General features: G+C 34.7%; 1 protein-coding gene across 1 annotated transcript in view; it reads right to left on the reverse strand.

Moving 5' to 3' along the window:
• The window catches only part of dpyda.1 (dihydropyrimidine dehydrogenase a, tandem duplicate 1), a 236,397-nt gene that overhangs the window by 129,526 nt on the left and 89,440 nt on the right, over positions 1 to 17,431 (reverse strand). Inside the window, 3 exon segments of the mRNA XM_048175396.1 lie at positions 754 to 938; positions 10,490 to 10,700; positions 16,780 to 16,949. Coding sequence (XP_048031353.1) covers positions 754 to 938; positions 10,490 to 10,700; positions 16,780 to 16,949 — 566 coding nt within the window.

Genomic DNA, 17,431 nt, shown 5'->3' on the forward strand with positions numbered 1-17,431 from the left:
TATTGAGAAAATTGCCTTTAAAGTCCTTAGAAATGCATATCCAGTCACAAAAAATATATATATTTTTTATATATTTACAGTAGGAAATTTACAAAATATCTTCATGGAACTTAATACCCTAATGATTTTTGGCATTAAAGAAAAATCAATAATTTTGACCCATACAATGTATTGCTGGCTATTGCTACAAATATACCCGTGTGACTTATGAGTGGTTTTGTGGTCCAGGGTCACATATACATCTCATATTTGCTTATTGAAGTCATACATCTAAAAGGGTCATTTTTTTGCAGAAAACAAAAGCTTTCAAATCTTATTTGCATGTAAACATTGTGCCTCAAGATGCTTCACAGCAGATTATACATCAATAATGTCAAACGTCATTGGTTTATATGCGTCTCATGACCAATTACAGCACATTTGAACACAAGCACAAATGAGATTCAAGAGCTACATCATAAAGGAAGATTTCCATATTTTCATCACACAAAAACATGGCTTCTGAAGACTTGGTTTATAAGGAATTAGTCATATGGAGGTCATAGTGCTTTTATGATTTTTTGGAGCTTTTGCAAGGTTTTTTCACAGCAGGTCAGATATTGTGCAAAACATCCACAGAAAAAAAGATTTGGTATATCATCACATGGATGACAATTTTCAGGTTTGGGTGAGCTATTCCTTTAACTTTATTCCTGATGTTCAAAATCTAGTGTTATTTTTTCAACTACTCTAGAAAGAAAGAAAGAAAAGTACCTGTAAGTATCTGTGTATGTGCCAGGAGGCCTGTTTCCCATCATTGACTGCTTCCACGGTGGTATTGGCCAGACCGGCCACATCGCCCCCAGCGAACACCCACGGCTCACTAGTCTGCATGCTCTCTGGGTCCAGCTCAGGAAGCCCCCATCTGTTTAACCTGATGGGAGCCATGGCCTCGATCACTGCAGAGAGAGAGAGAGAGAGAGAGAGAGAACTGATAAAGAAAGGGTAAATTCATGAGAGGAAAGAGGCGACACGGAAAAAGACCTGCGGAAAAGGAAAAACCTGATAGACTGGAAATGGCAAGAAAATAATATGAAGTCACTGACAAGACAAATGGCAAGAGTTTTTTTTCCCCCCACTGGTGTTTCTTTTTCTTTTTGCGAGGTTAATGTAACATCTCCTGGTGCATTTCATTCACTGTTAGTAACGTTAGCAGGAAGATACTCTGTCAAACTGATCTACATTTTGAAATGACCAGCCCTCCACTCTCTTGAACACACACCATCCATCTTCCGAAGGCACGGCTGCTCGGCATGGACTGCGTCCTACATTTATCAATGAAGAAAATTCCAAATACAGATCTAAGGACAGGAGGCCCAAGATTTATTGCACATTATGAGGATTACTAAGGACAAATGAAACTCCTCTCTCTTATTGAGTCAAAAAGTCAGCTGTATATTGGACAATGTTACTAAATCACAAATGACAAAATGTCATCATCCATGGAAGAGTTTATAATTAATGTGACTTTGTAATTTATACACCCTGAAATGATAAAAATGTATATGTAGAAATTAATTATTGCAAAGTGTTATTATTATTATAATATGTGTGTTATTATATAATATAATATAATATAATATAATATAATATAATATAATATAATATAATATAATATAATATAATATAATATAATATAATATAATGTCAAGGTATACAAACAAGGGGATTGTAAATATCTAATTTAAGGTGGAAAGCGCTATTTATATTATATTATATTATATTATATTATATTATATTATATTATATATATTATATTATATTATATTATATTATATTATATTATATTATAGTGTCCATGATGATTCCTGATGGACCAGGATTTTTAAATATTAGTTTTAATAAACAGTCATGATGCCCTGAGGAGGACATTTGCGTTGTGACCGTGACTGTTTCCGCAGTATATCGAAATCTTTTATTTCCTGTTTTCCACGATATGTCCCCTTTAATAAGAGACAGCAACAAGAATGCACACCAACAATCAGATTTCCCAAACATTAAACATTCGAAATTCTTGACTCCAAACACCAGAGCCCATCCAATACTTCTAAGTAACAATAAATTGAGTTTTCCTCTTCCTCCTCATAAGTAAGCTTTCGATTTTCTTGCTGGCGATTAAAGAGAGCGGCTGAAAGGAAGTGATGTTAAGAACAAAGTTGTAATATCCTCCAGTAGGCTGGCAGGTCAGTTCAAAGACAGAGAGGAAGAGAGATTGGCTCCTTCACTTGACACTGTGCCTGGTATCCTGATCGTCAACATTTTCTTGTTCTTCTTCTCTATTATTTTTCCCCTTTATCTCCGTCTAATGTCTAGAGTTCTCTGCAATTGCCTAGACCTCTTCAACAGCCTCACTTATCCTATTTCAACACACACACGCACACAGAAGCTAACAGTGAGTTGTTTTTCTTTCTCTCCTGTCCGCTCTGGAGAGCTAGTAGAGTGTGTCAGGCCTCTCATAGCCCTCAGAGATCATTCTTAAGTAAAGCAGCAACTCTCTCTTGCTCTCTCTCTCTCCCACACACACTCTACCCATGGGCATTCTCCTCACTGACAGATGCAAATTGCAAGGGTCCATTAAGCAGAGGAATCCACACTGGATAAAGGAGAGGACGGGGATTGTGGACCAGCACACTAGGATAGTTGCTCATTCCATCAGAATGACTTCCCATTGGTCTCTGCTGCAATGGCACACATTTCAGTTGGTTAGTAGTTAGTTAGTTAAACCGTTTTAATTACTGTTAATAAAATCAAGGAATGCTCTGGGTTAAATAGAATTTAAAGCGATAGTTCACAGAAATTTGTTTGTCATCCTTTACTTAATTTTATAAGGAAGCTTGTTTCCGCCATGAAATAAAAAATAAAAAAGGTAATTGTGACTTTTTATCTCACAATTCTAAAATTTTTTCTCGCAATTGCGAGTTTATATCTCACAATTCAGACTTTTGTTCTCAGAACTGAAATAAAGTCACAATTGCGAGTTATAAAGTCAGAATTGTGTGATATAAAGTGAGAATTGCGAGATATAAACTTTAAATTCCAAGTTATAAAGTCAGAATTGTAAGATATAAACTTTAAAAGTTAATTGCGACTTTATATCACACAATTCTGACTTTACATCACACAATTTTGACTTTATATCACGCAATTCTGACTTAATATCATGCAATTCTGACTATATCACGCAATTCTGACTTTATATCACGCAATTCTGACTTTATATCACGCAATTCTGACTTAATATCACGCAATTCTGACTTTATATCACGCAATTCTGACTTAATATCATGCAATTCTGACTTAATATCATGCAATTCTGACTATATCACGCAATTCTGACTTTATGTCACACAATTCTGACTTTATATCATGCAATTCTGACTTTATAACTCGCAATTTAAAGTTTATATCTTACACTTGTGAGAAAAAAAGTCTGAATTGTGAGAGAAAAAGTCGCAATTACCTTTTTTATTTTTTTTTTATTTAGTGGCAGAAACAAGTTCCATACTTTCATGTAGTTCCAAACCTATATGCTGAGGAAAACAAAAGTAGAATTGCTCACTTTTATTTTATTTTATTTTATTTTATTTTATTTTATTTTATTTTATTTTATTTTATTTTATTTTTTAATTTTTTTTTATTATTAATTTAATATAATTTTAATTTTTTTTTATATTTTTATTTTATTATTTTATTTTATGACAATTTTTTGTCGACATATTTTTGAACATGGAACTGTAAAAGATTTTTTGTTCCAAACAATATCTAGGCAATGTATATGAGACATGTACAGAATTTATGAAATTAAATCAAGACTTGCTTTACATAAAAATGCATTCTTTCTTTTTTTTTTTTTTTATTACTAATTTACTAATTACTGCACTACGGCAGTGGTTCACTTCCGAAATGGGATTTGAGAGCTACAGATTTTTCATTAAAAAAAATAAATAAATATTGGTCTAGACCTCACACAAAGCTATCATATGACTTCAGAAGACCTTGAATATAAACCACTTTTATGATGCATTTTTGTAATTTTTGGAGCGTGCCAGTCCCTTTCATTCACTTTTATTGAAAGAGCAGCCAGTACATTTTGCAAAACATCTGTTTAAGTTATACAAAAGAATAAAAGTCATATGGGTTTGGAAACCCCATGAGGATGAGTAAATAATGACAAGATTTTAAATGAGTCTCAATCTGTTCTGTTTCATTGTATAAAGCCTTGTGTTTGACTGTCAAGCTCAAATGTAAGTTGCTGTTCATTCTTGTGCAGGAGAAAGCAAGCAGCCTCATTACCACTGATGGAGTGTGATTAATGGAATGCTGATGTTTGAATATTCGGCCGACCGGGTGGATGGGGGCGGAGCTTTGGCTGGAGTGACAGGAGCCGGATACAGAACAATCCATCACAATCCAGCCCCTCTCCCACACAAAGAAGAGATGGGGGGGAAGAAAATGGAAAGAAAAAACAGCCAAGTGTGGCGAGGGATCAAATCATCTGTTAGCTCCAGTGGGCAGGCCCGCTAGATTACCAGCCAACTTTTCTAGCCATGTCAGCTGTTCTGGTACCAGCCCTCGACGGCCGTGGCCAGACCAATCTGACGAGGCACTTGAGTGGGCAAGTAATTCATATTTCCTAAATGAAAGAACACAGATGGAAAAAAAAAACACTATCCCTCAGCATTTTTTGTGAAACTAAGTGAAGGTGTGGTGCGGACTGAACTGATGCAGTTGCTTGTGTTATAAAACGTAATATCTGAAATGTAAAAGTACACTAAGATGACAATAAACTAAAAATAGGGATCGAGATGAACACAGGCATGTACAAACAAGACAGTCTGATTACATTAACTAAAAGACAGCCGCACACACAAATACCTCTAACCTCCACAAAATCTCTTTACGAAATTACAATAGCTGGCTTTCGGTCAAGTACACCATTTCCTGTTCCTGCTAAGAGGTGATTTGGTGTGCTTTAATTAACCTTGTAGACTAATTGCTAATAATGATAACCCTCTCCTGCAGAGCAGACATTGCCTGATGTTTAACATGTTGCACAGATGCTGTGAACAGGTCAGACATTGTACAATAGCCCTAATAATACTTAAGAAACAACCAGGAGTGCTAAATTCAAGGTGAGGACAAACAACTCAGATTACAAGCAGGACAAATTAAGAAATTATAGGACCGAAAAGGGGCAAAATGTTAAAGTCCATTCAGGCGTAATTGCATTCACGTGATGTTTGCTGAATAAATAAATATTTAATAATACTTTTTATATATAATTCATTGTAAAGCTAATCTTAATGCATTATAATCAGTTGATTTTTTTTAGTATAATAATTGCAACCACACTATATTCTTTATTCACCATTAAAATGTAAAATGCTTAAAACATACAATTATACTAATGTATTATACACTAAGGTACAGTATAAACATGAATAGTTCACAAAGAAAATAAGCAAGTACATTTATAATGTTTGGGCACACTTGACTGAAACGTTTCACGTGATGATTGATTTATGCTGATTGATTGCAATTAGTGTTGTAGACAAAAATAAATTCTCCCTTTAGGTTTAGAAAAATAAGATTAAATCAATATATAATTTCTTAAAGGTGCCCTAGAATAAAAAATTGAATTTACCTCGACATAGTTGAATAACAAGAGTTCAGTACATGGAAAAGACATACATTGAGTTTCAAACTCCATTGTTTCCTCCTTCTTGTGTAAATCTCATTTGTCTAAAAGACCTCTGGAAAACAGGCGAATCTCAACATAACACCGACTGTTACATAACAGTCGGGATCATTAATATGTATGACCCCAATATTTGCATATGCCAGCCCATGATCAAGTCATTACACAAGGGCAGGACATCTGCATGTGCACAACTGAATCATCAGACTAGGTAAGCAAGCAAGAACAATAGCGAAAAATGGCAGATGGAGCAATAATAACTGACATGATCCATGATAACATGATATTTTTAGTGATATTTGTAAATTGTCTTTCTAAATGTTTCGTTAGCATGTTGCTAATGTACTGTTAAATGCGGTTAAAGTTACCATCGTTTATTACTGTATTCGCGGAGACAAGAGAGCCGTCGCTATTTACATTTTTAAACATTTGCAGTCTGTATAATTCATAAACAACTTCATTCTTTGTAAATCTCTCCAACAGTATAGCATTAGCCCGTTAGCCACAGAGCATACAGCCTCAAACTCATTCAGAATCAAATGTAAACATCCAAATAAATACTATACTCACAGGAATCGATGCATGCATGCAGCATGAATGACGAACATCTTGTAAAGATCCATTTGAGGGTTATATTAGCTGTGTGAACTTTGTTTATGCACTGTATAAATGCACTTATAGTCAAGAGCTCAGGAGGGCAGGGAGTGAGAGATTTAAAGGGGCTGCGCAGCCTGAATCGGTGCATAGTTAATGATGCCCCAAAATAGGCAGTTAAAAAAATTAATTAAAAAAAATCTATGGGGTATTTTGAGCTGAAACTTCACAGACACATTCAGGGACACCTTAGACTTATATTACATCTTTTGAAAAGACATTCTACAGCACCTTTAAAAGAAGTCATGTTGGTTCATTTTGCTTCTCAGTATAGTATTTAGCTTGTTTTTGGATTATTATTATTATTATTAATAAGATATTTTACTGGGATTTAGATATCTTTTTTGTAGTGTAGAATGCAATAAATGTATCAAAATTTACAGTAACAGCATTTATACTGTAATGTTACAAAATATTTCTATTTGTAATAATTGCTGTCCAGGAACCAGGGTCTAAATGTCTAAAGTTCTGAGTAAAAAAATTCAACCTCAGAAAGTCTCTGTACTTTTTCAAAGCTCCGGAACTTTCGGGGGTGGGATTTGGGCACTGAACATGCTGATTGGTTGAGTTCATGCAGCATTTTGATTGGTTGAATCCACGCAGCATTTTATTTCAACCATCCAAGTCTGTTGCGGTGCATGTAGTAAGAGTTGTTTGCTATTCAAATCAACAATGGAGTTTAAAAAAAAAACAAATGATGGACTGACAATGAGGTTCAGGCTTTATTAAGCTTATATGTGGAGGACGAAATCCTGGCGGGAACTGGAAAGTCGCGGGCGGTCCTACGTCACCAGACTATCTTCACGGTAACGGTAGACCGCTATGGAAACGCAGCTAGCAATAGGTCTGGGGGAAAAAAGTTCCTGGGACAAACTGTTCCAGGTAATTTCGGACCTATAATACCCCTTTTCACAAGATGTAATATAAGTAAACTTCTGTGAAGTTTCAGCTCAAAATACCCCACAGATTTATTATCTATTTATTTATCTATTTATTATAGCTTGTCAAATTTGCCCCTATTTGGATGTGAGCAAAAACATGTCATTTTTGTGTGTGTCCCTTAAAATGCAAATGAGCTGCTGCTCCCGGCCCGCTTTCCAAAAGAGGGCGGAGCTTTAACAGCTCGCGCTTCAGTTGCTCAACAACAACAAAGCTGGAGAATCTCACGCAGCCAAAATGAGGATTGTCAGTAACGGTGTTCAGCCTTACATTGTTCAAACCGGAGTCGACACTGATGGAGAGATTCAGGAAGAAGTTACAACTTTTAGAATGAAACTGGACGTTTCTGAATGGTTAGTGGATAAATTTATGTAGTTGCTGTGGAGTTGATTCAACTCATCCACTAGCACGTGCCTCATGTTAATCTTTTGTGCAAATCCAGCATTGAATTGACCCTCGTTTGTGAAGCAGTCCGGCGTAAAATGACAGCATGGTAACAACACTCTACTACAACAACTCTTCCTCTTCTCTAAAGCAGCCCAACATGGCCTCAACCTATTTGTTTTGTGTTCTCAGGGGCGGGGTTTATGTAAATGTTGGGGTTTGTGATGTCACCAACCCGGGAAGAAGCTTGTTGTAGTCCCTACCAGCCATTTGTTGTAGTCTTGAAAAAGCTAATTCTGCAAAAGAAAATATCTCCCTTTGCATTGAACGTTAAAAAAGTGAAATCATAATCAAGGACTCCTTTAAACATTGATTATAATGCTAAAAAAAATGTTTCTTGAGCAGCAAATCGGCATATTAGAATGATTTCTGAAGGATTATGTGACTGAAGACTGGAGTAATGATACTGAAAATTCAGCTTTGCCATCACAGGAATAAATTACATTATAAAATACATTAAAATAGTTAACAGTTATTTTAAATTGCAAAGATATTTTGCAATATTACAGTTTTACTGTATTTTACTGCACTGGTGAGCATAAGAGACTTATTTTAAAACTTTTTTAAAAATCTGATCATATCACGTACAGTTTGCAGCTGATGAAACAGCGGGCTTTAGTTTTAGACAATTTGTTGTGTTACTGCAGGCTGGTCAGCGAGTAAACTCAAAGCGTGGGTGAGATGAATCTCATTATCGTGAATTCATGTCATCTCCAGTCAGCTCTGGAGTCTGGACACTACAGTCTCTCAGTGACATTACACCTTGTTTTTTTAATGCAACCCTATTTGAAAATCATAGCAGGTCTGCCCTTTAGCAGCCTGATCTAATTAGTGGACTTCAAAATCATGTCAGAAAAAGTTCTGATCTGTCATCAGCCATGAACATATCGTATACTGCAGCCCACCAATAATTAGCAGGTCTGCTGATTACAGTTATTAAATGATTGAATTGTAACAATTTATATTATTAATCAACTGTTAACTGAGTTCATTTAACTACATAAATGACATGCTGTGATCACAAGTACCTGACCACATCTATCAGTACTAGAAACCAGCAGGGTGGATTTAGCACAATTGCTTCTGTTTAAAAGAGGGATTACACTAAAATTTGTTAGAAAAAAAAAACAACAACAAAAAAACAAGTACATTAATTAACGGCCGAAATAAATGCAGTGCTTTTCGCACACTGCTATTGGTCACAGTTCAGGGACATGGCGAGCAGATAATTATACGGCTGAAATGAAGATGGTGACTCTGGCGCTGGTGACTCTCACTCTAATGGACGCACAGTCTCTCCTCTTCACCCTGTAATCACGTCACTAAGACCGTCCAGGAATAATTTTGAGTTGTAACTGTGCGGTAATGACTTGCGTTTGCTCCCAGAGGGCTGACTGCAGAAGCTCAATGCTAATCCATTCACACTCTGTTTTAAGAAGATTTCCATTTGGTAACAGCATCAAACTCATTCGAAGCCATTCATCACCACACTACCATAAAGACAAACACATAAAGTTCTAAAATCGTAAAATCTAAAGTGTCTGTGTTGCCTTAAAGTGTTGACATTTGGCAAAAAAAAAGTATGGAAGCCCATTTCCACCATAGTGTGAAATAATGTTTAAAACTTATAACTATAAGTAACTTTGCCACTACATGTCATCTAACTCTCATTAGAGTACAAGTAGACTGTTAGTAGACTTTTAGTAGACTATTAGGTAAGGGTAAATAGAATAAGTTGATATGTAGTTGCAAAGTTACTTATGGTCAGGGGACCATTAAAATAGGTTTAGCAGATATTAAGCAGACAGTCTACTACTAATACTCTAATGAGAGTTAGGTGACATGTAATTGCAAAGTTATTTATAGTTAGGAGAAAGTCTAAAGCGGACCATCGAAATAAAGTGTTACGTAACTTTAGCTACTGATTGTTGATTTCCAGACTTTCTGTGATAAGAAGCGAGTGGATTAGCAGGGGCCTGGGATAGTTGCTCAAATTTACCCTTGTACACTTCACTACCTAATCAGAGAACACTGGTGCTGCAAGACAGCCAAGCTAATTCACCCTAAATCAAATGAATAAATCCCTGAAACAACATCAACAACATGGGCCTCATCCATTTGGAAATGGCAGCCATTCAGGGCACTGATGGGTTTACTTACAGCATAATGAGCCCGAGTCCAATCCACAAACACGGTTTAGAATCACTAAATTTACTGTGAGACATCAGGTCTGTGACTATTCCCAACATAGGAAGCAACCTGACTAAAATTAAACCACTTTGAACAGGCAGCAACACTGTTTTAAACTGTAAAAATTCTGGAGGATTCTACATGGAAAAATAAATCACATTTAAAGTCACCATGAAATAAAAATTGACATTTTTTTAAATGGAATATTGCAGTGTTTATTATAAATGATTGTGCCCTTATAATAATCTTCAATCAAAATAACTTCCCCTCCCCCTCTTCTCTGATGACATGTTTACTGGTGCGAGGACAGGACAACCTGTCACTCATATGAGATCAACCAATAGCAAAACACAATGATCCAATAATCCAATCAATTCCCGATGGACAAAATGAAGTCCCGTCCTTCATTTTTTCCTTATACCCGGATATACGTCACAATAGGGAAGAAAAGTCTATCGCAGCTTCCATTTCATGCCGTCTTCAATGATAACTTTGTGTTAATCTGTAATAAGGAACATCCAGTACTTGCGGGGTCGTTCATCAGAGAGCCGAAAGCACTGATGATATAGTCGGCCTTCAGTCGTATGGTCTGATCTTCATCCTCCACCCACTGTCCCGACTCGGTTTGCTCGGTTCGGCAGAAGTCCATTCCATGAACCCGGCCTCCCTTTAGCAACACCTCACGTGGAGACAGGAAGGGCAGGAACTCACATTTCTCCTCCTTGGCCAGCTCCATCTAAACACATAATAAACATTACAATTCACATAAACTGTCTAAGGCCCTAAAACAAAAAGTACTCAAGCACAAAGATAAATGTTTTCACAGATTACCTGAAATGTCTCAGAATACACATTTGCACAATGAAATAAAAACGCAATGAAATTATGAAATTATGCATAATGCTTACTGTTTCACATACACTGGTATTTTTTTAAAAATAGCATGCAGTATACAGTGTATAGAGCACAAGATGCACACTGTACATTTTTTACATTGCTTTAACTCATCAAAATAAGCAATTTTCGACTTTTTTTTTATAGGTTATACAAGATTCAACTTAATTCAAGTAAGTTTAAGTTGAAATGACTTAAACATTAAAGTTGATTGTACTTAAAAATTTAAGGCAGCAACTTGCACTAAGCAGTGAGCTAGTATGACATTTCGAACCTCCTGGTCAGTTTTCTAATACTTCCATGGCAGAGCAACAGTTTGAAAAGAATCTTGCTGTGCAAATTAGTAACATTTAGTTAGCTGATAACGTGATAATTGCTAGCTAACTGAATAACAACAAATCCAATGCACTGTGAACCCTAATGCTCAAAATACTTAGTTGTTTTGAGTAGGACAAACTTAAATTTAACAAATTAGTTCAGTTAAATTAACTGTTATGAGTATTTAGAACTTTCTCTTTTTTGACTTCACAGCACTGACATATTTCAAGTAAACTGAACTGTTTCATTGTTTTGAGTTGTATGAACTCATTTCTTTTAATTTAGACTAACTTAAGTTTAACTTAAACTGGGCTGGGATTTCTATTTCCCGGCATGCTTTGCCCATGACACTCGAAAGGGAGAGTAAATGCTAAAATTAAGTGTTATATAATGTTTTTTTTTTTTTTTTTTTTTTTTTGTGCAAAATTAATGGATAAGGGAGATTTAGTAGTGATTAATGGTTTGTTATGCTAATTTAGAAGAGTTTCTGTTAATGTGGGTTTTTAGAGAGTTACCATCATGGTGACAAGTGGTGCATGAGGCTTGGTTTGAGAGCAGGTAAGTTACATATTTTAAGTTGTTATATCATGCTATTGTTAACATGTTAGCAAATTAACAAGTCAGCATTCTCTGAATTTTTTTATTAGGGTTTACACTGAAATAAATAACTCATTTGATTTGGAAGGCCTCAAAATAAAGTTAATTACCTAAATATTTTATGTTAATTGCTATCAAAGTGTATGAGCTAACTAAGTACTTCAAGTAAGGAGTAATTATCATGCATGAGTATTACAAACTCAAAAATTGATAGTTCTGCTTACTTGAAATTGGGAACATCATAACTCAAAAAATTTGATGTAACTGATTACCTCAATTTTTTTGAAACTTAAATATATATGCAAGCTAACATTTAAAAGTGGTTGAGGTCAGTAACATTTTTTGAATGTTTTTTTAAAAAAAGACTCTTACTGTATGCGCACCAAGACTGCATTTATTTGATCAAAAATACAGTAAAACAGTAATACTGTGAAATACTATTACAAATTAAAAAACAAAAATTATTAATATATTTTAAAAAATAATTTATTCCTGCAATGGCAAAGCTGAATTTTCAGCATCATTACTCCAGTCTTAGTGTCACATGATCCTTAAGAAATCATTCTATATGCTAATTTGGTAGTAAAGAATCATTTCTTTTTATTATTATCAATGTTGAAAAGTTTTTTTCAATATTCTTTGATGAACCGAAGTTTTTTTTATTTTTTTTATCTAAATTTTTTTGTAACATTACATGTCTTCATTATCCCTTTTGATCAATTTAAGGCATCCTTGCTGAATAGAAGTATGCATTTCTTTCTTTTATTTAAATCCTACTGACCCAAAACCTTTGAACGGTAGTGTACTTAGTTCACAAAAAAAGAGGGAAAACTTATGTTCCACAAAAGACAGAAAGACAAAAACCGGTTTGGAATTACATGAAGGTGAACTATCCCTTTAAGTATGTTTCTGATATTATAACTGAACAAGTGTGAAGTTAGCGCATGTAACAACAAACAGCAAAGGTCACGTCTTTTATCCGGCCTTGAGATAATGAAGCGCGTGATTATGAGAGCGGTGTACCTCGTTAAAAACATCAAGTGCGATTTGGCTTGGTGGAAGCACATCAGAAAGTTTACAGATTTTCTCTCCAATTACAAAAAAACAGAGATGAAAAGGGCGGCTGAATCACCTGAAAGAAGCCCACATGCATTGCGTAGGGGGCCGGTGGGAGGAATGTAGTCGTGCGGTGACAATTCTATTTTCTTATTACTATGTTTCCATAAATTGACTCAGTTCACGTCAATGCACAATCGAGCGCTCTGTTCTGATTATATACGCCTACAGGAGCCTTAAACTTAATATAGCTTATAAACAGCTTTAATGAGTTGAAGATGATGGCGGCCGTATTAGCAGAGCGTCTTCACTGGAGAGTGTAAACAGATGTGAATAATTACTGCACTTTACCATACTTTGTCGTAATGTGGTGGGCGATGTGAAGAACAATGTGTGAATCAGACTTGAAGGTGAAGTGTGTAATTTTTCTGATGTTAAAATACTTTCAATTTTCACTTTAATGTGCAGAGACATCTGCAAATGAGACAGTAGCTGTTTGCATCCACGTATTTTTATGCGAAATGTGGGTTATCGAATAAAAAACCCCACTAGAAATGCAAGATGCGAATCATTTCTAAAAATGTGCATAAAAAAAACAAAAACGTATGCACTCAATTGAGGTGGGTATTATTTTAATATGATAAGAAGACATGTGCAATAAACTAAACACATTTACAGAATAAATCCATAATGCTTACGTGGCCTTTGCCTCAACAGAGGATGTGATTTGATATATTGACTAACCAGTGGACCAATTCTTATTGCAGAGCAACTCAAATGTAAGTTTGGTTATTCTGAAATGCCTGAGCCAAAGTCTGTCATCAAAATGATTTGGTATAATGACCTCCCAGAAATGTCTCACATGATTGCATTCCCAAACACCAAGCATTCGAACGCAAGAGAACATGACAGAGTTTATTGCGTTTCATCTACGCGCTTTGAGGTTCAAGTAATATAAGATGTACGAAAAAGAGCTACAATGGCTTTCCCAATTGCAGCTTTGATTTTTAATGCAGATATTTTGCTGCAGTTTCCCAGGAAGTGAAGATTTTGTTCTCTTGAACACATGGGATGGAAACGGTGCTTTATTCGCAAATGTTTTATGCAATATTCCAAAGTTAAAGGGGCTATACTGTATGTAGAATTCAGAAAGCCAAGAACATTTCCCAAAGCCAAGTTGTAAGTTCATTCATTATCAACACAATTCAATGGATTTGCACTGCAAAAAAATGCTTTTCTTACTTATATTTTTTTTTTCTTGTTTCCAGTCCAAAAATCAAAAAAATTCTTAAATCAAGAAGCATTTTTTAGACAAGTAAAAATTATTGCCTTGTTTTCAGAAAAAAATCTTATTTCAAACCGAAAACAATATTATTTTGTTTACCCCACTGGCAGATTATTTTGCTTATTTTAAAGAAAAAACTTATTTTTTCTGAAAACAAGACAATACCTTTTACTTGTCTAGAAAATGCTTCTTGATTTAAGAATTTTTAGATATTTGGACTGGAAACAAGAAAAAAAATCTAAGTAAGAAAAGCATTTTTTGCAGTGAAAAGAGCTCTTTCAAACATTTTTTTATCATGAACATTGTATAAGCATTTGTTTCATTCGTCATAGAACGGAAGAGAGGCTCTCGGAAGCACGTAAACTTCACATCCTTTGGATTTTCCCTGCATAAAAGCTTTCATAGACAACCTAGGAAGTTGGGGAAAGTCTCGTTTTTTAAGTTTTGTTACAAGCGGTTCACACATTGGCAATAAAGAAGCGATTAATACATGGAAATTCTTACATATAGACCCTTTAAATTCACAACTTTGGATGGAAACAATGCTAATGTGGCTTTGCTCAGCTCTGCTGCTCAACCAATGGTGTGAGTTTGGAGGCGGGGCTACCTGTTTGGAAAACATTTTTCTTTTTTTAAATGATTAAAATGATTAGATTATCAGACATTTGCATTGCATTTGTACTTGGTGCACTTCATCAAGCAATAGAAAAATTGTATGTACATTTTTTTATTGAATGAAAACTTTGGGCCGGTACTTTGTCCTAGCATTTTCTCAAAAAAAATAATGGTGAAAAAAATAACTTCCCTCAGTACATCTGACGCACATATTTCACAGCTTTGTCTAAATGGAGCCGATCATGACACGTTTAGCCGGCTGGCATCATTACCAGTGTGGAAGCGGGTATATAGCTCACCAGAGAGCCCTGTGTGTGAGTAGGACAATTGACAGTAATCTCCCCCTGAAAGCAAAGGCATGTCTGCAATAAATGAGAGTGGAAGGCTTAGGAGCGGTGTCAGTGGTCTAGAGAGAGGACACTCTCACAGAGCTCTTCATAAATCTCTGCTTCACACTTCTCTCACACCAAATATTAATAAGCTTCACTCTACTGCCTGATGTTGACTCTCTTTCTCTCAATTCCTGACTCTCTGCTTCCTTGGTCTTCTCCTATTTGTAATCTTTTTTTTTTGTTCTCAAGTCATAGAAGAAAAAATTGAATTAAAAACTAATTTTAAGTCAAATTAGACCTCAACAATGAACTTTTCTATAGACAAGTGTATGCTTACAGTAAGCTATATTCTTAACTATCTTTGGAAAGTGCTAGACTGTTGAATCAACCTGTAAAATAAAAAAAATAAAAAAATAAAATAAAATAAAATAAAATAAAATAAAATAAAAAATACAAAAAAAATGATTTTATAAAATTACAAAAAATTAATAAACATAAATATTGTCTTTATTTATTTAAATAATAAATTCAGCTACATCATAAAAGTAATATATATATATATACAGTACAGTCCAAAAGTTTGGAACCACTAAGATTTTTAATGTTTTTAAAAGAAGTTTCGTCTGCTCACCAAGGCTACATTTATTTAATTAAAAATACAGTAAAAAACAGTAATATTGTGAAATATTATTACAATTTAAAATAACTGTGTACTATTTAAATATATTTGACAAAGTAATTTATTCCTGTGATGCAAAGCTGAATTTTCAGCATCATTACTCCAGTCTTCAGTGTCACATGATCCTTCAGAAATCATTCTAATATGCTGATTTGCTGCTCAATAAACATTTATGATTATTTTCAATGTTGAAAACAGTTGTGTACTTTTTTTTTCAGGATTCCTTGATGAATAGAAAGTTCAAAAGAACAGCATTTATCTGAAATACAAAGCTTTTGTAGCATTATACACTAGCGTTCAAAAGTTTGGGGTCAGTAAGAATTTTAATTTTTATTTTTTTGAAAAGAAATTAAAGAAATGAATACTTTTATTCAGCAAGGATGCATTAAATCAATCAAAAGTGGTAGTGAAGACATTTATAATGTTACAAAAGATTAGATTTCAGATAAACACTGTTCTTTTGAACTTTCTATTCATCAAATAATCCTGAAAAATAATATTGTACACAAATATGTTGTACAATTGTACACATTAAATGTTTCTTGAGCAGCAGATCAGCATATTAGAATGATTTCTGAAGGATCATGTGACACTGAAGACTGGAGTAATGATGCTGAAAATTCAGCTTTGCCATCAAAGGAATAAATTACTTTGTGAAATATATTCAAATAAAAAAACAGTTATTTTAAATTGTAATAATATTTCACAATATTACTGTTTTTACTGTATTTTTAATTAAATAAATGTAGCCTTGGTGAGCAGATGAAACTTCTTTTAAAAACATTAAAAATCTTAGTGGTTCCAAACTTTTGGACTGTACTGTATATATATATATATATATATATATATATGTATATATATATATATATATATATATATATATATATATATATCTATATCAAGAAGGGAAATCAGCATATTTGGTGGTCTGTCAAAAAGTTTTAAAATCCCTGGCATACATAAAATATCAAACCAAGAGGCATCTGTGACCAAATGATGCTACAACCTTCTTTCTGACATTATCTTCCTTTCTCCTCACCTCCTCAGGAACAGCTCGTATGTTGGTGAATCCCTTCCTAAAGACCACAAACACACGGCGGGCGCCGCAGCGGAGGGCAGAAGTAGCGCAGTCGAAGGCTGTGTCTCCAGCGCCCAGAACGATCACAGTACCACGGAGCTCCGGCAGCGCTGAGTAACAACTACACATCCCTGAAATCAGAGGAGGAGGAAGAGGAGAACAAGAAAGAGTGAGAAAGAGAAAAAAACCAACATGAATTCTGACTATAGAACAATTCACACTTAACGGCTCAGCAGATTCTTGTTCGTAAAGCGCTGTGAAATTGCATCTCGAAGCCTCACAGCATGTCACTATCAAATTATTCTGCTTCCATGAGAGCCTGGTTCACGTCATCCTTTTGTCTTTGTTTTTTTATGATTTCATATTGTTTCCCGGAAATGTCCTCGTATCAGTAATTTCATACTCCACACCTGTCGTAGTGCTGCTTTAATTTTTTAGATGTGATAAGGGTGGCTGCACCTATATTGAACGCGGTGATTTCAGCATGTGATAACTATCAGCATTCAATCAGTTCAGCTGCTCTGAGGTTAAAAATCTTGAAAACTTGATCTGCAATAGATTGATGAAATTCAATCTGAAAATTCAATCACAAAACTCGTTTAGTGAGGTCTGA

Source organism: Megalobrama amblycephala, linkage group LG22 (assembly GCF_018812025.1).
Source record: "Megalobrama amblycephala isolate DHTTF-2021 linkage group LG22, ASM1881202v1, whole genome shotgun sequence".
Lineage (NCBI taxonomy): Eukaryota > Metazoa > Chordata > Actinopteri > Cypriniformes > Xenocyprididae > Megalobrama > Megalobrama amblycephala.